The 22,604-nt window shown below is 41.4% G+C and overlaps 2 protein-coding genes across 4 annotated transcripts in view; both read left to right on the forward strand.

The window, feature by feature from the left end:
* LOC141911841 (rho GTPase-activating protein 21-like) overlaps positions 1-10,055 on the forward strand; it is a 41,377-nt gene extending 31,322 nt beyond the window's left edge. The window contains exons 13-22 of one of the 2 annotated variants that reach the window (XM_074802908.1): positions 212-409; positions 655-705; positions 2,508-2,679; positions 2,771-2,931; positions 3,459-3,584; positions 3,930-4,038; positions 4,502-4,665; positions 4,748-4,873; positions 5,657-5,774; positions 6,225-10,055. In XM_074802908.1, coding sequence (XP_074659009.1) covers positions 212-409; positions 655-705; positions 2,508-2,679; positions 2,771-2,931; positions 3,459-3,584; positions 3,930-4,038; positions 4,502-4,665; positions 4,748-4,873; positions 5,657-5,774; positions 6,225-8,521 — 3,522 coding nt within the window. In that variant the 3' untranslated portion in view covers positions 8,522-10,055. The remainder of the gene's footprint in view (positions 1-211; positions 410-654; positions 706-2,507; positions 2,680-2,770; positions 2,932-3,458; positions 3,585-3,929; positions 4,039-4,501; positions 4,666-4,747; positions 4,874-5,656; positions 5,775-6,224) is intronic. The other variant, XM_074802909.1, reaches the window with a different exon arrangement.
* Positions 10,056-14,403: 4,348 nt separating this feature from the next.
* On the forward strand, positions 14,404-22,088 carry LOC141911661 (ras-related protein M-Ras-like). Of its 2 annotated transcripts, none has more exons than XM_074802651.1 (6): positions 14,404-14,538; positions 15,765-16,003; positions 16,559-16,712; positions 17,033-17,132; positions 18,579-18,658; positions 18,746-22,088. In XM_074802651.1, the coding sequence occupies exons 2-6, from the start codon at positions 15,808-15,810 to the stop codon at positions 18,825-18,827; spliced, it is 612 nt and encodes a 203-aa protein (XP_074658752.1). In that variant the 5' UTR covers positions 14,404-14,538; positions 15,765-15,807; the 3' UTR covers positions 18,828-22,088. The 2 variants fall into 2 exon arrangements, with proteins under 2 accessions (XP_074658752.1, XP_074658753.1); XM_074802652.1 differs by having other exon boundaries at positions 14,457-14,538; positions 15,770-16,003.
* Positions 22,089-22,604: the final 516 nt, after the last annotated feature.

A 22,604-nucleotide genomic window follows, 5' to 3' on the forward strand; every position in this document is an offset into this window, starting at 1 on the left:
TACTGGCCCCTGGAAAATCTAGAGCGTGCAGGGTACTGAGCTGAAATAAAATTTCCGTTTGGGAGCCTAATAGTCCAGTTCAAAGTTGATTGAATATGAACTCAAAAATTCATAGAAAATGAACTGATTTTATTGAGTGTATTGTTGCGCCACCTCGTGAGTGTCGGTACCCGATATTATAATCTCGTCTGTCTGTTTGTTTTAAATTTAGAATCCGAATTTATGCGAGGAGCAGCCGATCTCGTTGAAGGCGAGTATCGTCGACATCGCGTACGACTACACGAAGAAAAAACATGTGTTCCGTTTGAACACGTACAACGGTTCGCAATATCTCCTCCAGGCGGACGATCAGGATAGCATGTTGTCGTGGATACAGGATATACAGGCCAACAATAACCCAGATTCGGACGTAAGTCGAACTCACGCCAGACGACTTTCAAACACCTTTTCTAAAGAAGAAAATTGTTTCGAAATTTTTCCAATAATTGATATTTGTGAAAGATAATTGATAATTTTGGTGACACGAGATTAGAGAAATCCTGTAGACTGCGTAGACTATCCGTTGCAGACGTAGTCTACACTACCCGTTGCGGGTGTAGACTGCATTTTCCGTGTTTCCTAAAATGTAGACATACTCTATTGCTCCGATTTCAGTCCGCCATTACCGTGACAACGTCATTGTTTCCGTCTGCTAAATCGAAACAGGTATCATCGCTGTCGGCTCCATCGGTTGCCACGGTTACTAGTTATTCGTCCACCATTGTTGCCGATTTAGACTATATTCGATGCTTTTATAAAAGAATTTGGTTAAAGCATTTTTTTTTCGCTCTACAAATTCACCGCTTTGTTTTTTCCGAATTGCTTGCTTATTGTTGTATCATTATTGTTCTGATTTCATTGTTCTTGGCAACAATGGTGGTTACCCCCTCCTCCCTCTGATGTGATGGACGGTTTCTGTGCTCCACCCCCTCCCCACCAGATTTTCAGATAGATAGCTCATAGTTGTAGTTGAATATTTCAATTTTCTCACTGACTAAGCGTCTGCTGCTGCTGCTGATGTAGCGTCTGCTGTAGCTGCAGCTACAGCGGCGTCTACCAGGGCTCCTGCGTCTGCTGCTATCAGCTTGATAATGATTTTAACCCTTTCACAGCTATTTCAGTTTGCGTCACTCGAATTATCGTTAAACGACCTTCACCTTTTACTGCCCCCTTTATATTTATCTTAATACATCAATCTTAATATTAATCGTGATAATTATGATTGTCGCAATACGATGATTTTCTAACTGTTTTTCGTAAATTTCTCAAACCTAGATTAGAAATCCCTCTCCCATGGACTAAAATAATGATCCAAACCGACCCTTCTCATTTCAAAGTTGCACATCAACGCGACCCCATGTTTTTCATATCAAAAAAAGAACTTATCCTTGAATTGCTTGAATCTGTATTAATTATTCGACTAAATTTTCTGTATTTTCAAAAGGAATTTACTAAATTATGAATCGTTGATGTGTAACAGTGAATTCTGTGTTATCTCAAGTGTTTAATACTTTATGTGTAGAGGTAGTGATTAGTTTTATTCACGTGTATTCTATTTACAACGTCCTACCGTGTTACTGTGTATTCAGTTTCTAGTGTGTTTTCCGGTCTAGAACGGTTTTAAGGGAGATCTGGTGCAGATTTCGTAGATGGTTTATAGATAGATGGGGATATTGTGGTTAAGGGTTATGTTGGAAGTCTGAATACCGAGGTGTTGGTTGTAACTCCTGTAGTTTATGAGAATTAATTCAGACGAAATGTTATTTGATTTCGCGATCCGATTGCGCGGTTTTGGATTGAGATTTGACTATTCATCTGAGAAAATGAACTTATTCAGACTTTCAGCCGTGGAACTGGGCCTGGTTCCAGGGTTGTGAGTTAACAATTTGGCTCTCGAGTTCAAATTACTTGTACCCTAGTTCATTTCCAATGAATCAAATCTTAACTCAGAACTGTCGAAAACTTGGATCTCTATCCTATGTTCAGTTGCACAGTCCTGTCTTAATGTCCATGAATGTTGTTAATCTTAGACCAGCCTTAAGTTGTTAGATTGGCTATAGAACCAAAATGAGTTTAGACTGGTTTTAAGTTGTTAGATTGGTCATAGAACCAAAATGAGCTTAGACTGGTCTTAAGTTGTTAGATTGGCTATAGAACCAAAATGAGTTTAGACTGGTTTTAAGTTGTTAGATTGGTCATAGAACCAAAATGAGCTTAGACTGGTCTTAAGTTGTTAGATTGGCTATAGAACCAAAATGAGCTTAGACTGGTCTTAAGTTGTTAGATTGGCTATAGAACCAAAATGAGTTTAGACTGGTCTTGAGTTGTTAGATTGGTTATAGAACCAAGTTGATCTTGTGCCTTGACTGTGCAATTGACCGATGTATTTACGTAGATTGTACTTTAACGAATATTTGAATTCTGTTCAAATCAACTGATTTGTAATTGTTGTTGTTTTCTACGCGCAGGATAAGAACGTCAATCAGAGCAATTTGATATTTCGTAAAACGGCGCAGTACGAGCACACGATGATGAAAGCATCGCCGCAACTGGCTCCGAAAATGGCGAAGAAGATCGCGGCGCTGTCGCTGCGGGCGCGCTCACCCGGGCATTCCCCGGCTCCGAAACAACGCAAAGGGGGTCAGTATTAGACGATCGGACTCTGAGCTAATCATAGTTTTGTCGAGATTTGTCGAAAAAAAATATTTTGATTTTTTGTTTCGTGTTTCAGGTTCGGAAGATTCCCCGAAGTCTAAAGAATCGAAAACGTGGAAGGGTAAAGTTGTGAAGAGTATAAAACGTCTGGGATCGTCGACGGAGACGTCCTCTGCCCCGTGGGGCGCCAGTTTCGGGGTGCTATTAGATAATACTCCACCGGCCGCTTGTAACGAGGTCAGTAACAAAAAAAAAGAAAGCCTAAAAATTTGAACCCCGGGGCCCAGTTGTAGAATCATCATTTAAATCCAAAAGGGGTCTTAGAATTTTCATACTGGTCTGAAGTTGTCAGATGTACGATAGAACTTAGGTCTTACGTCTTACCCCCTGCGTGCAACTGACCCCTGGGTCTCGAAGCAGTCATGGGTTAGAATTAAGACCGTTTTAATAAAATCTTGGTTCTATACCCAGTCAGTTTAACAACTTAAGACCAGTCTTAAGATTTACAACAGGCCCGGTTTCGAATGAGAGAGGTTAGATCAGTTGAGACTGGTCGTAGATCTAAGCCGTTGGCTGCGCAACTCGCCCCTGAAATCAACAACTTTGGAATTGAATGACATAAAATCCTAGGTCAGAGACCAATCAAATAGCATCAGTCTAAGAATTGCAAACTTATATACCAAGTGATGAAATATTTTCAATATGATTAATTTTCGGATAAATGCAAAACCAAATCAACTCGACGCTTCATTCTGTTGTTGTAGATGGTGCCTCTAGTGGTAGAATTATGTACTACGATCATCGAAGCTAAAGCTCTAGAATACGTCGGGTTGTATCGCGTTCCCGGAAACTCCACAGCCGTCGCGATGTTACAAGAAGAAATTAACAAGGTTCGTTCAAGAAACTGCGGAAATATCTCAGTCGTATCGTATACCAAGATGAGCAACTGATCGCAGAGCTGCTGCTGCTGCCAACATTGTTCCTGATTTTACTATGTTACTATTGCGTAACAAGAAATACTGATTTGATTTGTTTTATGCCTACAGAAATACGAAAGATGTTACCGAGTGCCCCTTGATTTCTGATTAATTAGAACATTTTCTTTCATATGTCAATGAAATGTTACCGATAGCACATTTTCAGAGGTTGGGAGGCGTCGGATCTCAAAATCTAAGTTCAATTTATGTTTGTTCAGAGAATTTTCTTTAAATGTGAATTTGTCTTTATCTATTCAGGGAATAGAACATATAGATATCGATAATGAAAGATGGATGGATGTAAATGTAGTCAGTTCACTGTTAAAACTATTCTTCAGACAACTACCTGATACACTAGTTCCACAAGGTAAGAAACCATCGACTCATTCCACTCTACTCCACTTACAATAACCATCCACCGATTCCACTCTATTCCACTTACCAATCAGACATCAGGCATTTTATCAGAACGCTTTAAAAAGCTGATCATTTCATATGTGTGCAGAACTTGAGACCAGTTCCAGGCTGCAGAATGTCTGATGGGGTGGCTTCAGGCTACAGATGTCTGAAGGGTGGCTTCAGGCTGCAGATGTCTGAAGGGTGGCTCCATGCTACAGATGTCTGAAGGGTGGCTCTTTGCTGCAGATATCTGAGGGGTGGCTCTCTGCTGCAGATATCTGAGGGGTGGCTCCATGCTACAGATGTCTGAAGGGTGGCTCTTTGCTGCAGATATCTGAGGGGTGGCTCCTGGCTGCAGATACTGCAAAAGTTTTTCCGAATTTTGCGTAAATTCAGTAAAAAAAGTTTTAAATGTTTTATTTCTTATGCAGATTTATACCAAGCGTTCATCAACGCGAATCGAATCGAAAAACCGGACAGACGGATGTTAACACTAAAACGTCTGCTCCACGAATTACCCGAATGTCATTTCGATACTTTCCGATATCTCGCAAAACATCTCAAAAAAGTCGCCGTACACGGCCACATCAATAAGGTACAAAACGGATCTTTGAAATATTGAAACATTTTCTTCGAATTTTTCTCGATTCATTTTTCATTGCGGAATTTTCTCGTAGATGGACGCGAAGAATTTAGCGATCGTGTTCGGCCCGACGTTACTGCGAAATATCGCCGACGATAAGGTGTCCATGGTAACCGACATGTCCGACCAGTGTCGCATTGTTGAGAGTATTATTCAACACGTAAGTTGTCAGTCCTCAGGTGGGGATTCAATTTTAAATTTTGAATCAATTTTTTGAAGCCATCGATGAAACACTTAGTGCGGACATGAGTCCGTCTTGTGATGATAATATTGAATATCCCAAACTAAGAATGAAAGATCCTGAAGATGACCATTAGAATAAAGTCGAGACGTTGAATAAACTACTAGCTCAAGGAATACAGTATTCCTGAAGATGACTATTAGAATATAGTCGAAATGTTGAATAAACTACCGGCTCAAGGAATACAGTATTCCTGAAGATGACTATTAGGATAAAGTCAAAACGTTGAATAAACTACCGGCTCAAGGAATACAGTATTCCTGAAGATGACTATTAGAATAGAGTCGAAATGTTGAATAAACTACCGGCTCAAGGAATACAGTATTCCTGAAGATGACTATTAGGATAAAGTCGAAACGTTGAATGAACTACTAGCTCAATGAATACAGTATTCCTGAAGATGACTATTAGGATAAAGTCAAAACGTTGAATAAACTACCGGCTCAAGGAATACAGTATTCCTGAAGATGACTATTAGAATATAGTCGAAATGTTGAATAAACTACCGGCTCAAGGAATACAGTATTCCTGAAGATGACTATTAGGATAAAGTCGAAACGTTGAATGAACTACTAGCTCAATGAATACAGTATTCCTGAAGATGACTATTAGAATATAGTCGAAACGTTGAATAAACTTCTGGAATAACTAGGAGAATAAGGTTGATAGTTATAATGAATTGTTTTGTTTGTTTATTTATAGAGTGAATGGTTCTTCAGTTCGTGGGCCGTCGATAATGAAATCCCGGTCGATGATCCGTTGAATAATATACCTCCGTCTGCTGTTACTCAAACTGTCGTAGCCAGTACAGACGAAGAAAGTAAGTCTCACTCGGCTCTCCATCTCCTCTCATTCCTCTCTCCCCTTCCTCTTTCCTATCTCCTACCTCTATCCTCTCACCTCTACGCTCCCCCTCCCTCTCCATACTCCCCTCACTGCTCTCCTCTCCACTCTCCATTTCCACTCTTTCCTCTGATGATTCTTCCCTTCTCTCTCTCATGTTTCTGCCTTCCTCTCTTCTCTCTTATTTCTTTTAGAAACTTGATCTTTAACAATTTAGCCTAAACTTTTCCTGCTCTAAGTTTTAGAAGATATTCCAACCATTTCCTCTGACTCTCCTCTCCTCCATCTAACATCTACCCACCCTCTCCCTTTCCACACTCCTCGCTCTCTTCTCTGCTCCCCTCTCATATTTCTTTTAGAAACTTATATCTTAACCCATTTTCCTGCCTGCCTCTTATTCTATTTTTATTGTTTTATGTCTCTGCAGGTGATGATTCACATCCAAAAGAACTCGTCCTGTCAATAATTCAAGCGGCGAACAAAAAAATCCAGGAACAGAAGCTGAATCGATCGTTGACGACGAACTGTCAGCAGACGGAGCCACCGGCGTGTAACTATCGCAACATCGACGAGGAGATCGAAAAACGTAAACACCTCGTTAAAAAACAGCCAGACGTACCGGTAACCACGAAGGCGACGACAGCCGCAACAAAAACTACGAATAAAATCGAAGTTACCACGGCGACGACGGAATCGAAATCGGAATCATCTCGTACCGAAGTTAAATCGACGGCGGAAAGTGTCTCGGCAGACGACAGCAGCGTTACTACGAGTACCAACGGAATTTACGCGGCGAAAATGATTTTTCTTCACGGCGAAAAACAACAGCAGCAGACAGGTTCAAGGTCACAGCAGATGAGTCCAATGTCATCACAGCAGCAGCAGCAGACAAGGTCGCAGCAGGAAATGAGTTCGAGGTCGTTGCAGCAGCAGACGGGTTCGTCCTCGTCTAATTCGCTATCGTTACAAGATCCGCAGATAGATGGCCTCGCTGCCACCTCGAGCGCGGATAGTTCAACGACGTCTCAGTTTCATTCCGCGAGGTTTTCGTCGAGATTTTCGAGCGCGAGTTTCTTCCCGACGACCGAAACTGACGCGGACTCGGCTTCGTTGATGCCACGTCGACATTCCGAGGAGATCCTCACGCAACAGAAAGGCGTCATCGGCAGCAACGGCTGCGAGCGTTTGAACAATACATTCGGCGGAAGCGTGTCGGAACAACTCGCGAAGGAACGCATGAAGTTCTTCGAACGCGAACTGATGGACATTCGACGTAAAGAGGAGGGACAATCGGTCGAACAGGAACGTCGTCGTGCCGACCAGAAACGCATCGAACTCGAGATACAACGAACGAAACGAGAAATGGAAGCGGACGACGCGAGTTTGGAGGAATTCATCGGCACGACGAAAGACATTGCGATGAAAATCGGTGATTTCACGCGTAAAATGAGCGACGGCCGCCAGGTGGCGGCGGATACCGCTTCGACGACCAGTTCGGATTATTCGTCGTCGTCGGCGGTGACCGACGGTACGAAACGTCGCGCGGCTTCAACGTCCGATTATTCGAGTAGCGCGTCGCCGCCGACCGCACGGGACGAGATCGCGACCGGATCATCGGGCGGAGCTCGGAGCGGCTCCGATTCGAGTCTAACGTCCTCGTCGCGGTCGCGCAGCAACGAGATGATCGTCGCGGGAGGAGGCGGAAAATTCTTTGCGTTGAAAGCGTCGCCGCCTCGCGAGCTCCTCGATAACGGGTCGCGTCGCGGGTCGCAGCAGGACGCGGCGACCGTTCTGACGAGCATCAACGAGACGCACGAGGGGAAAATCAGCCGACAGAATTCGACTCGTCGGTCGACGCGACGCGGGTCGCTCGACTCGTTGAGAGATTTCTACGATCGAAACGACCGCGCTCGTCACTCGTACGCGTCGAGCAGCTCGGACGACGGCTGCGACCTGCTCTCCAGTCTCACGACGACCTTCGATCAAAAACTACGCGTTTTATTAGATCCGAAGTATCGCTTTGTCGGCAACAATACGGCGACGTCGTCGGCGGCGACGAATAGAAATACGACGAAAAATTTCGACGACGAAGTCGAAACCGGATTCGAGCGCGAGACGTCTCCGAACGACGTGTTCTTGGACGCGACCCGTCGACGTTCGCCGGTGCGAGGATTATTCCGCGACCCGAGTTTACACCGATTGGCGTCGCCGACCGGCGAGGTCAAGGTCGGTATCGCGGCACGTATAGAACGCGCCGATTTACAACAACAGCAGATGGCGGCGACCGGTTTGACGACGTCGAAATCCGAACCAAAACTCAGCTCGAAAACGGCGCGCGTTAAAACAACGGAAAAACCGATCAAAACGTCGGAGAAACATTCGTCTAACGGAGGTAGCGCCACCGTTCGTGTGACCGCGTCGTCGCCCACCAGGCGGCGCCGGCGTATTAAACACCGTCGCCACACGGTGACCGGATCGCGATCGGACATCGAACAGTGTCTTATAGCGCTGCATCGTCTGAGCAGACGTCAGACGGCGGCGGCGTCGCCGCGGAAACCGTCTGCCTGGGAACGTCTGCTACCCGGCGACATACAGACGTGGCTCCAACAACAGCAACAATCGTCGCCGCGGTCGCGTCATACGGACTCGTCATCGGTAACCGCGACGACTGACGTTCGCGCGTTGAAATGTCGCAGTTTAGACCCATCTGAGTTACATGTGTAATGTATGTATCTAGTAGTACTTAATTCTCTGATCGTGCTTATATCATAAATTTTTGTGTGTGCTACTCCTCCTCAATTGTAAAAACTGTCTTAAAACCCTCGCTGAACCGGGTCTATTTTGGCCTCAGGTATTACATTAGTGTCAGTTAAATTTCACTGTTCTATTCACAGTTGCTCGAAAGTTAGCCTTTGGCTGTCAAACACTGGTTAACTTTGTTAGTCTTTTGTGCAACTGGGGCTGGTTCCATAGTCAAGACTCAAGTCCAAAGTGGTTTTAGATCTCAAGACTGGTCTTAAGTTGTTAGATTAGTTATAGAACCAAAATGAGCTGAGGCTGGTCTTAAGTTGTTAGATTGATTGTAGAACTAAGATGAGCTTAGACTGGTCTCAAGTTGTTAGATTGGCTGTAGAAACAAAATAAGCTAGGACTGGTCTTAAGTCTGAGCCATGACTATGGAACCGGCCTGTGGTCCCAGTTTGACAGTACTGACTCGAGCAAAAGTGGCCAGTGATCTACTGTCAGTAGTTATCTCGAAACTAGGGTTCATATACAGTTTTCATGTGTTTTTCGCCGCGAGGGCGCTGACTTTTAAATATCTGTGATTTTAATGATGATAAGGTTAGATAGATTGATATTATTACGATGATGATGATTATGGATGTAAAAAAATAAAAAATACCAAATTGATGTTGTGTCAGTTGTAAGGTAGATTGAGAGAGAGAGAGAGGAATGAGTGAGACCGTGACTGATGTGTGTGCATGTCTATTGAGTGTAGGTCGGGACCCGGCTTCGCAATTCCCGCTTAGAATTTGACTCTACACTTAGAAAAAAAATATTAGAAATTAATTCAGTGGATAGTTGACATAGTGACGATGAAAACTTTATGTAACCATGGGAACCATGACTAGCATACGTCAGGAACGGCAGTCGCTGAAAAGTTGGTTATAGTTAACACCAGTGGATAGTTGACAAGTTCATCGTTGCTCTATGGTTATTTATCTTTAACCAACTTTTCAGCAACTGCAGCCCCTGCAGATAGAATCAAACTTAACCGGGAACTTCGGAACCGGGTCCTGCGCTAGTAAAACTCGACGATGTAGAAGAAAAAAAACAAAAAATCAAATCGGATAAAATGTTTTTTATACGACCGCGATCAGCCTTTGACTTACTCCTCGATAATTATTAATATAATTATTAATATGAATATTAATATGATTATCGATTCAATGTGATGATGAACATTTTACATATTTCCCTCGGTTACCATGACTAGGATGACCGCGGCAGACGATATTTCGTCGATAACGCTGCTGCTGCTGAAAAGTTTCAAAAGATTTGAACGATTTTCTCTCGCGCCGTTCAAATTAATTCTTTTTATACCCACGCGGAAAAAACCTCATCAAACAAAACCACTTCGTCCACTTAATTTCATCGTCTGCTCGACGTATCCGTGGTAACCGTGGGTATCGTCGCGTACACGTCTGCTGGCATGGTAACTATGACGACGACGACAGACCAATCGGTTTTATCTGCTTTGGATTATATATATATATATATATATATATATATATATATATATATATATATATAAATATATATATATTTATGTATGTATATACAGTGGCGTAATTTCATAGTAGATGATCCAGTATATACAAATAGATAGAAAATTGAAATATTACCAGTAGTGATTGTTAGGTTTATTGTCGATGGAGACAGGTACAGGGGCAGATCTCGGGTCAAATTTTGAAATTTGAAATTTGATCTCGTCACATCCTAAACGGGCGCTGTTTCCTAAATGAAAAAAGGAACTCCAAAAAAATGTTGAGTCCCGCGGATCTGGCCCCGAGGTGCATACTGATTGTATAGAAACAAAGAATCGTTTGATGCAATTTTCGACTCGTAATTGAATGCAAGGAACATTGTTCTGATGGTTTTTAACTGCGGAAACCGAATTTGCAGTCGATCTAAGTCTCTGTTAAAGATTTGACTCTTAACGTTAATACATTGAAAATGTTAATTCAATTTTAAGTTAAACTTAACTTAAAACCTTTCAGTGCTGACTGATTGATACTCAAAAGTGCTGGAGATAATTTGAAAATTTGAAAAATTCAACCCCAGTGTTTTGCATAACGGGCATACCGCTACAGTGTGTATAAGATTTCACTGTATTTGACAGGTGCTGCCATCTTTCAATGGAAAATAAAAACTAATTACATCAATACACTGCGATGCGGTGTGCTAGCAAAGTCCATCACCGATTTATACTCGGCACTGCGGTGTAGACGCGCTGAACGGGGTTAAGTAACTCAGAACAGACGGTGCTATTGCATGAACGCTAGGTTAGTCACAAACTGAAACGATTTATTTACAGTTTTGCCGTCGTCGTATTCTCAGGAACAAAAAAAAATTTTCGACGAAATTTTTATCAATCCTGCCATCGAATAAAATTAGCGGATAGAAAAACACAGTAGAGAGATTTTCGGTCAGTAAAATGGCGCTGAAGTCCGGGAATGATGTTGTTATACTCCTCGTGCTTGAGATGATGATTGCTATATTATTTTTATTTTAAGCCAATTTCGCTGCCAATGTTTGAATATTTTGTGTGCAATAACGATGATAATGATAATAATTCGATATAGACCGCATTTCAAACTCTGTCTTCTTCGATCGAAACCGCGGGAAAAAATCGAAAACCGACGTCTCGCCGATAAAAACTGTTCTATCGTAAGAGCAGACGGACTTCGAATAACAATGTAATTCGTTATTATCGTCACGGTTACGACGTATGATGTGATTTCCCGCATTCAAACATGAGATTAAATTCATATTATACGAATATATTATTGATTCATACTATTGATTATTGTATTTAATGAAGCTAATTGAAATATTTGTAATTAGAGTGAAATATGCGCGTATCTAATGAGATACTTAACAGACGGCAGTGTACAGAATGGGTTATCGATTATATTAAGAGTCCTGATCCAAGTTTTCGTAGATTTGAGGATTTACCCCTAGGGGTAACTTTGATACCCGGTCTATAAAACCAGGCCCATGTTGAGGATTTACCCCCAGTGGTAACTTTGATACCAAGTCTATAAAACCGGGCCCATGTTGAGAATTTACCCCTAGGGGTAACTTTGATACCAAGTCTATAAAACCGGGCCCATGTTGAGGATTTACCCCTAGGGGTAACTTTGATACCAAGTCTATAAAACCAGGCCCATGTTGAGGGTTTACCCCCAGTGGTAACTTTGATACCAAGTCTATAAAACCAGGCCCATGTTGAGGATTTACCCCTAGGGGTAACTTTGATACCAAGTCTATAAAACCAGCCCCATGTTGAGGATTTACCCCTAGGGGTAACTTTGATACCAAGTCTATAAAACCAGGCCCATGTTGAGGGTTTACCCCCAGTGGTAACTTTGATACCAAGTCTATAAAACCAGGCCCATGTTAAGGATTTACCCCTAGGGGTAACTTTGATACCAAGTCTATAAAACCAGGCCCATGTTGAGGGTTTACCCCCAGTGGTAACTTTGATACCAAGTCTATAAAACCAGGCCCATGTTGAGGATTTACCCCTAGGGGTAACTTCGATACCAAGTCTATAAAACCGGGCCCATGTTGAGGATTTACCCCCAGTGGTAACTTTGATACCAAGACTATAAAACCAGGCCCATGTTGAGGGTTTACCCCCAGTGGTAACTTTGATACCAAGTCTATAAAACCAGGCCCATGTTGAGGATTTACCCCTAGGGGTAATTTTGATAAACAGTCTATGCTCAGCGCAGGTAATGCCACAGTAACACCCTTCAGCGTGGGTATTGCGCAGTAACCCCCTTCAACGCAGGTATCCCATTAGATATTTGTGCATTTTAATGTTTTTTAAATTTAAAAAAAACTCATCACAAACGCAAACAATGTAAATACGACCATCATCACCATCAATCATTCATTGTTGTTGTTGTTGTTTTTCGTGTAACTGACACCATTGTTAGCGAAGCAGACGTGCGTGGAATTTTTAACCCTTCGACGATTCGAATTCTTACGTCTGCCGTTCGTATGATTTTTCCACGATGAAAAAAACCTTGTAAATTTTGTAATTCAGAAAAATAACTCATTGGAATTTTAGCGCTTAATAAGATCCTTCACCTCGATGTAGAAAATAGCTGGCTATCTTCATAAAACTTGAACATTCTGAAATGCTTCAGATTAAGATTGTAATTCGGATGTTCGAAGGCAGGTTTCGATTGAACTTATTCCGGTTCAGGAATAGCAATTCCCGATTACAAAAACTCTCTACCGGTCACTTCTATCAGGTTTACAGATTACAAACTCTCTACCGGGGCCGCTTCTATCAGGTTTACAGATTATACTATTCCGGAATAGGTAGAGCGAATTCTGGTTGAAGGCACTTGCCAGAAGAGAATTCCAGAATCAGTACAGACCAATCAAAACCTGCCTAAGATAATTATTAGCTCTTCGTTTGATATGTTAACCCATGACCTATGAAAACCGTGAAATGCATTGTATTAATTTCAACTTGAAATAGACAGAAAATATTTCGAGTCGGGATAATTTTCGGGATAAGATGGTTCTCTCTACTTCAGTCTGTCCCGACAATAGTTGTATTTAAATGCTTTTAGTGTTAGCTCTCTGTAATTACGTGTTTTTAAAACAGGTAGTAATAATAATAATCCGTGTTAACCGATGAAAATTTGACTCAGAAAACAAACGGACATATGCCACAATCGAAAAAATACCAAAAAGTTCATTCTCGTCGTTGTTGAAAAATGTGGAATTATAATTATATCGAAAAGTACAATATGTATAACGAAAATATATATATATATATATATATATATATATATATATATATATATATATATATATATATATATATATATATATATATATATTTATATATATAATAAAGTAATCTATTATTATTATTATTATTATAATTATTATTATAATGATGATTCATTATTATTTGTGTAAAATATGAAAAAATAAAAAAGCCGAATGTAGTAATATATTTAATCCTCAGAAATAGGCGAGTCGTGTTTTTTTTAAAAATTGGTTCTTTCCGTAGAAGTTCATCGTTCAGTTGGTTCACCTGGTGCCGTTGGTTATATTTCTATTCGTCCCTCTCTAATTGATGTATCTTTCGATGGGCCGAGATGATACATCAAATCCGAGTATGATGAATCTTCGTAAAACTTGACATGACAACTTCTCTGTTGAGTTGAACAGAACTATGAAATATATTACTTGGGGTCTAAACCCCTTTGATAACCGATTAATTTGAATATTTCCATTTTTCGATGGACCAAACTTATTTTAATTTCAAAAAAGCCTTCAGTGCACAGGGACTTGACACAAATGAATTTTTACCCTAGTATCCTAGGTACTATATATAAAAAGACTTTTTATATATAGTACCTAGGATACTGGGGTAAAAATCCTTTTTTGTCAAGTCCCTGTGCTTCAGTGCAAGATCATAAGACGTTTGAATAGTAGGCTTACAAACACGCCATCTATCAGGTGAGGATTGTACTACAATAATGGGCCTACACAGCAGAGACCGTGCCGTGTCGTGGGATCCAACAAACACTTCCTCCAGGACCGGAAAGGCCAACAATATCTGAATGCTTTCGCTATTTGGTTTCAACTGCTCGAGTATGCGAATTATTTGAAGTCGTGGTTTTGGTTCACAAAATAGTGACACACTCATCGATTCCCAGAAACGTGTGGCCACGTGCGTTCTAAACGTCATCGGTAATCTTGTAAACAAATGTCGTCACTCACACCTCAAACCAGCCAATCATAGATCAGGTAACATAGAACTGGCAGCCAATCACAGCAGACATTACGAGCACTCGGAATGAGCCAATCAAAGGTCGTCTTCTATAAATAGATCTGAACATGACTGTCTATAAAATGAAGCGCTGAAAACATTTACAGTAAAAACACTACACTGTACTCATTCGAGACCGTCTAACCATCCGGTAGGTATAATTAGCTCATTAACTAAGTCTTCTTAATTAGGTCGTTGATTAGTCAAAAATTAATTGTGTTTATTGAAGTAGACGGCTACGATTTAAAACGGACAGTGTGAGTGATCTAAATAAATCTGCTTTCAGTTTCACTCAGCAAGCAGGTTACAAATTTAAATTACAACCAACCAAATTTTGGTAAATTATTGCAGTTGTTTTTAAAATCTTAGCTCTATATCGTTTAGAATCAGTAGTTGTGTGGTAAACTGGTCTAATTGAATGTTAGATTGGGAATCTAAATCTAAGGAATCAAATTTTTTAAGATAAAGCGAGTAAATATGAACCAAGAAATTAATTCAATTAAGCCTATTAGCTTATTAGGCCAAGCTTATTATAGGCTAAGAAGATGGCAAAGGAGTTGAAATTTGAATTTTTTTTGTGAAACACGCGCCTGGCTTTTGATGATAACCCTGAGAATGGCCGGTTCGTGGCGCTCATCATCATCATAGCGATGTACCGGTGACATAAACGTCCTCCAAAAAAATTTGAAAAAACTGATCATATCGAGAATCTATTGATTCTAAAACATGCGATGATATAATCTTGGTAAATAGTTAGCCGGAGGGCCCCCTCTAAATTGACCCCTGGGCCGGTTGCTGAAAAGTTGGTTAGAATTAACCAGTGGTTGATTAGCCTAGTAGAAATGGTCACTATTTAAAATTCATTGTTTCGATGGTACGGTATAGGCCTATTTCTGCTGGTTATCTTAAACAAAGTTTTCAGCAACTGACCCCTCATCCTCCCCGGCAGGGATTCGAACCTGATGGCATCGAGATTGCCACGGCGCGAAACCCTGCCATAATCGACCGTGTGCGCAGATACATGCGCAGTTCAGATGATGTGATTTTTAGCCAATCAGAAATCCCGTTTTATTTTATCCCGGGTTTTCCCATTTATAGTTCTTCCTTGAAATTTGCCTCAACGATTATACAACGAGCAATCTGATTGGTGCCGCCAGTTTTCGTTCGGAAAGCTGCGCATGTACCTGCACACTACTGATGCAGGGGTTCGTGCTGTGGCTGAGTGTAGCGATGCCATTAGGTTCGAGTCCCTGCAGAGGGAGGATGCTGACCCCTGGACTTTAAGCTAATAGGCCTGAGAAAAGCGATTCATGAGTCCATGACAATCGTACATGATTTGAAAAAAAAATTAGCCTATCGAAATTTATTTTTCCGCAGCGTAGCTCTCACTCAGTCTCGACTAGCGGTGCAGTAGTAAGTGATGATGGCGAAACAAGCTCCTAACAATGAGAACATGACGACGTATAAACTGGTCGTCGTCGGCGAGGGAGGCGTCGGCAAGTCGGCGTTAACGATTCAGTTCTTTCAACGTATGTTCGTCGAGGACTACGACCCAACAATCGAGGACAGTTACTTACAACATACTGAAATCGACGGCTGTTGGTGCATTTTAGACGGTAAGCGTACAGCGACCTCTACTGGGCGATATGTATATTAATTCAACCCCAGTTCCGCAATTTGGTCTGAATTTTAAATTTGAAGTTTTGGTGTCTCATTCTTGCCGGTGACGAGTGACGCAAGGAACCTCTTGATAAGAAACAGCCCTCACCGAAGATATCTTATGATTTAACCCTTTCAGTGCGTCTACACCACAGTGCAGTGTATAAATCAGTGATAGATTTTGCTAGTACAACGCAATGCAGTGTATTGATATTATTGGTAATTAGTAATTATCTCTCTTGAAAGATGGTAGCACCTGTCAAACATAGTTAAATACTAATAACTAACGATACACTGCACCGCGGTGTAGACGCACTGTAGTGGTATTCCCGTTATTCAACACATTAGGGTGGAATTTTTAAAGAATTTCAAATTATCTACAGCACTATAGGGTATTAATTAGTCAGCACTGAAAGGGTTAATCAGGGAATCTTTCGTCATGGAAATATCGTGGTATTTTGAATTGCCTGATCTGTAAGAACCTCGTAAGACGTTAGATTGTATCGTTACAGTATTAGACACGGCCGGTCAAGAAGAGTTCAGCGCTATGAGGGAACAGTACATGCGTAAAGGAGATGGATTCCTATTGGTCTATTCCGTCACCGACGCGCAAAGTTTCGACAACATTCGCAATTTTCATACGCAAATTTTACGCGTTATCGACAGGTGAATTTCCAAAAAAAGAATAACCTATGATATCGGGGGACGATCCATGAATTTTTCTATGGGGTTCACACTTATTTAGATGGCCGGAAACTTTTGGATTGACTTTCTGAGACACATTTTGAGGTATATTGATAGGTTAATAGGCTTATTTAATAAGTACATTTAACCCTCTTATCCTTAACAGCTAGATCCAATTTTTTCTGGAGGCTATCACCGGCTACTAATTTGTGATGGTGGATCTGTTCCTGGATGTCGTAGGGAGAATAGATGAGTTTATTCAAGGATTAAAGTTAGTTGAAACATGTTTTTTTCACCTTCAGGGATCGATATCCGATGATCCTCGTCGGTAATAAAGTGGATTTAGTTCATTTACGTAAAGTGACCGAGGAACAAGGCAGAGAATTAGCAGCTGAATTACACGTGAGTCTCATTCTCCTTACACTCATTAGGGGGAGCTTCCATCAGTTTCTAGTTCTCCCGTTCCGCAGTAGGGGGAGCTTCCAGACCACCAGTTAACTAGTTCTCCTGTTCCTCAGTAGGGGGAGCTTCCAGACCACCAGTTAACTAGTTCTCCCATTCCTCAGTAGGGGGAGGTTCCAGACCACCAGTTAACTAGTTCTCCCGTACCTCAGTAGGGGGAGCTTCCAGACCACCTGTTAACTAGTTCTCCGTTCCTCAGTAGGGGAAACTTCCAGACCACCTGTTAACTAGTTCTCCCGTTCCTCAGTAGGGGGAGCTTCCAGACCACCTGTTAACTAGTTCTCCCGTACCTCAGTAGGGGGAGCTTCCAGACCACCTGTTAACTAGTTCTCCCGTACCTCAGTAGGGGGAGCTTCCAGACCACCTGTTAACTAGTTCTCCCGTTCCTCAGTAGGGGGAGCTTCCAGACCACCAGTTAACTAGTTCCCCCGTACCTCAGTAGGGGGAGCTTCCAGACCACCTGTTAACTAGTTCTCCCGTTCCTCAGTAGGGGGAGCTTCCAGACCACCTGTTAACTAGTTCTCCCGTTCCTCAGTAGGGGGAGCTTCCAGACCACCTGTTAACTAGTTCTTCCGTTCCTCAGTAGGGGGAGCTTCCAGACCACCTGTTAACTAGTTCTTCCGTTCCTCAGTAGGGGAAACTTCCAGACCACCTGTTAACTAGTTCTCCCGTTCCTCAGTAGGGGGAGCTTCCAGACCACCTGTTAACTAGTTCTTCCGTTCCTCAGTAGGGGAAACTTCCAGACCACCTGTTAACTAGTTCTTCCGTTCCTCAGTAGGGGGAGCTTCCAGACCACCTGTTAACTAGTTCTTCCGTTCCTCAGTAGGGGTAGCTTCTATAAGTTTCTACTACCATTCCTCAGTAGGGGGAGCTTCTATAAGTTTCTACTACCATTCCTCAGTAGGGGGAGCTTGCTTCATGGTTTCTATTTCAACTATACCTCGATAGGGGGAGCCTCCCTCGGCTAAGTTCCCTCATTCCACAATACTTAGGGCAGTTTCAACCAGATTTTAGTTCTACCATCCCAGGGTCCGATCTAAACACTCGTCCGATTGCCCGGGACAAATATATTCTCATCAGGGCAAGTAGGTTATCATTATCACTTGTCCCCCGGGCTAGTGAAATTTTATGACACAGCTTTTTTCCCACTCGATACAACAAATGATAGTGCCACCAATCAGACTGCCTGTGTAGGGCAAGTAGCTTTTGGAGGGGGCAAGCGAAATTTCAGATATGCTTGCCCCCCAGGGCAAGTGGCTTTCATTCCTTAGATCGGACCCTGCCATTCCTAACTAGGGGGAGCTGAAATGGTAGTTTTTAGTTCTTCTATTCCTCACCTGGGGGAGCTTACAGCTGCTAACACGTACATTATTTTCTTTTCGACAGATTCCGTATTTAGAAACGAGCGCGAAAGATCCGCCGTTGAACGTCGACACGGCGTTTCACGATGTCGTTCGAGTCATCCGGTAAATATCGGACAACAAACATTTCAGTTGAGTTTGAAATTCAAAATATTTAATGATTATTCGAACAATGATTTTTGCTAATTACAGGGATCAACCGGTCGAATCGCCGAAGAAAAAACGCCGAACTTTCAGTTCGCTACGGAAACAACTAAAATGCGTCGTCATGTGAGACTGCTCCCCGCACCTCCTCTCCTCAACTATCATTTCTCTCTATGACTGTCGTAACCTCTTTTTACTTCCATCCAAACATTCGCCAAGCACAAAATATTGAATTTCTCTACCAAACATCCGAATATTTAGTCCGTCTGCTTCGAGTCAAGGTTGAGGAGGTGTGGTCATCTGCAACAAGCCAGGAACCGACTACTATTTAAAGATAGTTTCTACTCTTTTTGAAATCTTCTCTTGAAAATATCGAAATATCTTCAAGGGGAGAAACATTTTGATGTTTTATTACTCAAATTTTGGTTTTGAGATTTTCACTTCTCGACGCAGACGGACAAAATAATCAATATCTGTGGCTGGTTTCCATGGTGATAGTGTGATGTTATGGTGTATATTGTATCATACTTGTTGTCTCGATCTGCTGATATATCATTACTATCGATAATAACAGGCTGGGCCGATGAAGCGTTTCTTTAAAAAAAAAAACAAACAAAAATTACTGACTACTGATGATGCTCCTTTTGCAGTGGACTGAATTGAGGTTGAGAGATGACTCAAGAGATTCTGTTTGTTCCGCTGCAAAATGAGTTTAATACTATTCTATTCATAGATGGATGTATTGTAAACTCAGATGCATTTGAATAATTGAAATTGAACTCATTTAAAATGCTGTTAATACGGATCATATCTGTAGTAAATTATTGTCTGTGGTTTTATCATACCAGTGTGTTAATCGATGTCTGTTTGGATTAAGGCGATATCAGTTGGTGACCGGGTTATAGTATATAGGTTCAACTGTAAAATGATGTTTTAACGTGAAGTTAGTCTTACATGCATGGAAAGGGGTCTGCTCAGAGGGCAGTGTGCTTGGAGGGGCATCTACTCCGAAAAGGCGTCTGCTCAGAGCGCCGTGTGCTTGGAGGGGGGTTTGCTCCGAAACAGCGAGTGCCGTGTGCTCCGAAAGGGCGTCTGCTCAGAGCGCCGTGTGCTTGGAGGGGCGCCTGCTCCGAAACGGCGTCTGCTCAGAGTGCCGTGTGCTCCGAAAGGCCGTCTGCTCAGAGAGCCGTGTGCTTAGAGGGGACATCTGCTGCTTTGAATAATGTGTTCATTTCTGTCTGTGTTCATTTTCCTGGTTATAATTGCTGGGTCCCGGTTTTACCAAAGATTTTTCAATTCGATTTAATAGCTGTTGATTCCTCGGATATTTTCCGCTGATAGCTTCGTAAAACTGGGCCCCGACATGAAACGGCGTGTGTTCAGTGTATTTTTTACACCATTTGAAATTGAAAATTTGTTAAGTCTTAGAAATTAATTGTTGAACTTGAAAAATAATCTAGTGTATAAGGGATCATTCATTTATTACGTACGCATTGAATTCGAATTTTTCAACCCCCCTCCCCCTCTGTACGCAAAATCGGCCATTTTTTCATATACATTAAGCATTACAGTACGCAATTGCACTGACCCCCCTCCGCCTCCCCTAATGCGTACGTAATAAATGAATGACCCCTAAGTGAAAAGTTTGTTAATGCTTTGTGATTATTGATGATACGTGTATCGTAGCGTAAAAGCAATTATTCTATGTGGTTAACTGGGTATATCTTGGCCATTATGATATGAGTTTAAAGGCTTTTGATGAATTGAAATACAGTCAACACCCTATATACTGCCCCCCCCCCCTGATATATCACCACCCCAGTCTAACGGTAGGTCTCTTTCAGGGAACGAAACATCGGTATTTTATCTTGGAACTAGTAAAAATTAACCCCGAAGGGGTCATTCATTTATTACGTACGCATTAGGGAAGGGTGAGGGGTCATTGCAATTGCGTACTGTAATGCTTAACCCTTTCAGTGCGTCTACACCGCAGTGCGGTGTACGAATCAGTGATAGATTTTCCTAGTACACCGCACTGCGGTGTATTGATGTAATTAGTAATTACTAATTATCTCTCTTGAAAAATGGCAGCACCTGTCAAACATAGTGAAATATTAGTAACTAACGATGCACTGCACCGCGGTGTAGACGCACTATAGTGGTATTCCCGTTATTAAACACACAAGGGTGGAATTTTTGAAAATTTTCATATTATCTCTAGCACTATAGGGTATTAACTAGTCAGCACTGAAAGGGTTAATGTATATGAAAAAATGGCCGATTTTGCGTACAGAGGGGAAGGGGGGTTGAAAAATTCCAATTTTATGCGTACGTAATAAATGAATGATCCCTAATATATTGCCATACTCTCTATACCGCCAACATCATCAATGTGGGTGCAGTATATCGGGGCTTGACTGTAGTGCTGACCACCGTCCTGCATTTGCACCCAGTTCAACACTTGCTCCTTAAGAATTGGCTCTACAGTTTAAACGTTTGAAATGAACTAATTCTAACAGTTAGAGAGTCGAATTTAACCGTAAAACTGGGTCCAGAATCTCTTTAAAATTGTGCTAAAATGATTTATCGTTCATGTGCTCAAATGTTTTCCGAAACAGAAAAAAACCATCGTTTTTGCAATATCGACCTCTGATATGGTAAATTATGTACATTTCTTAGAATATGTTGTAGGTAAAATGTTCAAGTTTCAAAAATCGTGGTGATATTTATCGATCAGGCTAGTTATGTATAGGCTATCTTTATTGGTCAGTCGTTAACATTTTATCTTCTATTTGTTGACGCTCGTTCCGCGATGGGAATTTTCTTGGTAGGTTTAATCCGCGGTGTGGTCCCCGACGAGATGGGTGTAAACGTAGATCTTAGTCAAAAATCAAAACCGAAAGATCCATTTCCACAGTTAACGGTTAAATTTCATCTGATGGTTAAAGTTCGTCCGATGGTTAGGCTGAAAAATGATAAATCTTTTCTTCTAATCGGCTGGGTCGTTTTGAAAACTGCAATAAAATCTTTTATCAGTTCCTATAACTGCCGGGTCTGTTATTGTCAGCTCGATCATGATTTTAAAAAAAAGTAATACGAGAATTAATCTGCAGAAATGAGAAACAGGTATTTTTTTTAGCCTAAAGTGAACTGATTTTAACTCGCGCTTCATCTGAATTAAGTGCATTCTACTGTTGTGATTCGAACTTCAGATTCAAACTTATCCGTCAACTGTGGAATTGGATCCTGTATTTTTATTATGAAATGTTTTAAAGATTTTATTCTATTCCTCGTCTTAATTATACAACGTAAATCAATTCTTGATTAAAAATGAGAATCGATGATTATGAAATTGTGGTTTTTGTAAAAGTGTTATTTTACATAAAATATTGAATTGTTTTATTCAGAATAATATGAAAATAAATAAACACTTTTTGTCATTTGTAATGCTATTGGAGTCTTGTTTTTTTTCAACAAGGGCTGAGGTAGTGTGTCTAAGGCAGGTCCAGATTCAAAATTTTTTATTTATTTGCAGTAGGTAGGACACTCATCCTTGACAAACTCGTCTGCCCGAGAACATGGGATATGACAATTGCCAGGATCCATTGCTGGTCAAAGATTGTGACAGTGACCGCTTCAAATTTGGCGCATCTGACCCACGTGCCAGCACTCCTTGGACGGGTCCATGACGCTGTCAAGCCCAGGGTGCAAATCCTGACACGGGGTTCTCTATCGAAATAACTACACGCAATTCATGTGACAGGGAAATCAATCCTAGAATCATAAATCGGTAGTATTCATTGATTAAGATTGAAATAATTAACGTTTTAACTATTTTATCGACCACACTATGATATTCGGTGCTGTCACCCCTTCGCGTATTCAACCGGTCCGCGTACTGATCCGT

The sequence above is a fragment of the Tubulanus polymorphus genome, chromosome 10 (genome assembly GCF_964204645.1).
Source record: "Tubulanus polymorphus chromosome 10, tnTubPoly1.2, whole genome shotgun sequence".
NCBI classification, from domain to species: domain Eukaryota; kingdom Metazoa; phylum Nemertea; class Palaeonemertea; order Tubulaniformes; family Tubulanidae; genus Tubulanus; species Tubulanus polymorphus.

Excerpts from the sequence above, each read along its gene's own strand:
- LOC141911661 (XM_074802651.1), top strand. The coding sequence starts at position 15,808 with ATGATGGCGAAACAAGCTCCTAACAATGAGAACATGACGACGTATAAA. Across the intron at positions 16,004-16,558 it reads CTGTTGGTGCATTTTAGACG|TATTAGACACGGCCGGTCAA; the intron begins GTAAGCGTACAG and ends GTATCGTTACAG. Across the intron at positions 17,133-18,578 it reads AATTAGCAGCTGAATTACAC|ATTCCGTATTTAGAAACGAG; the intron begins GTGAGTCTCATT and ends TCTTTTCGACAG.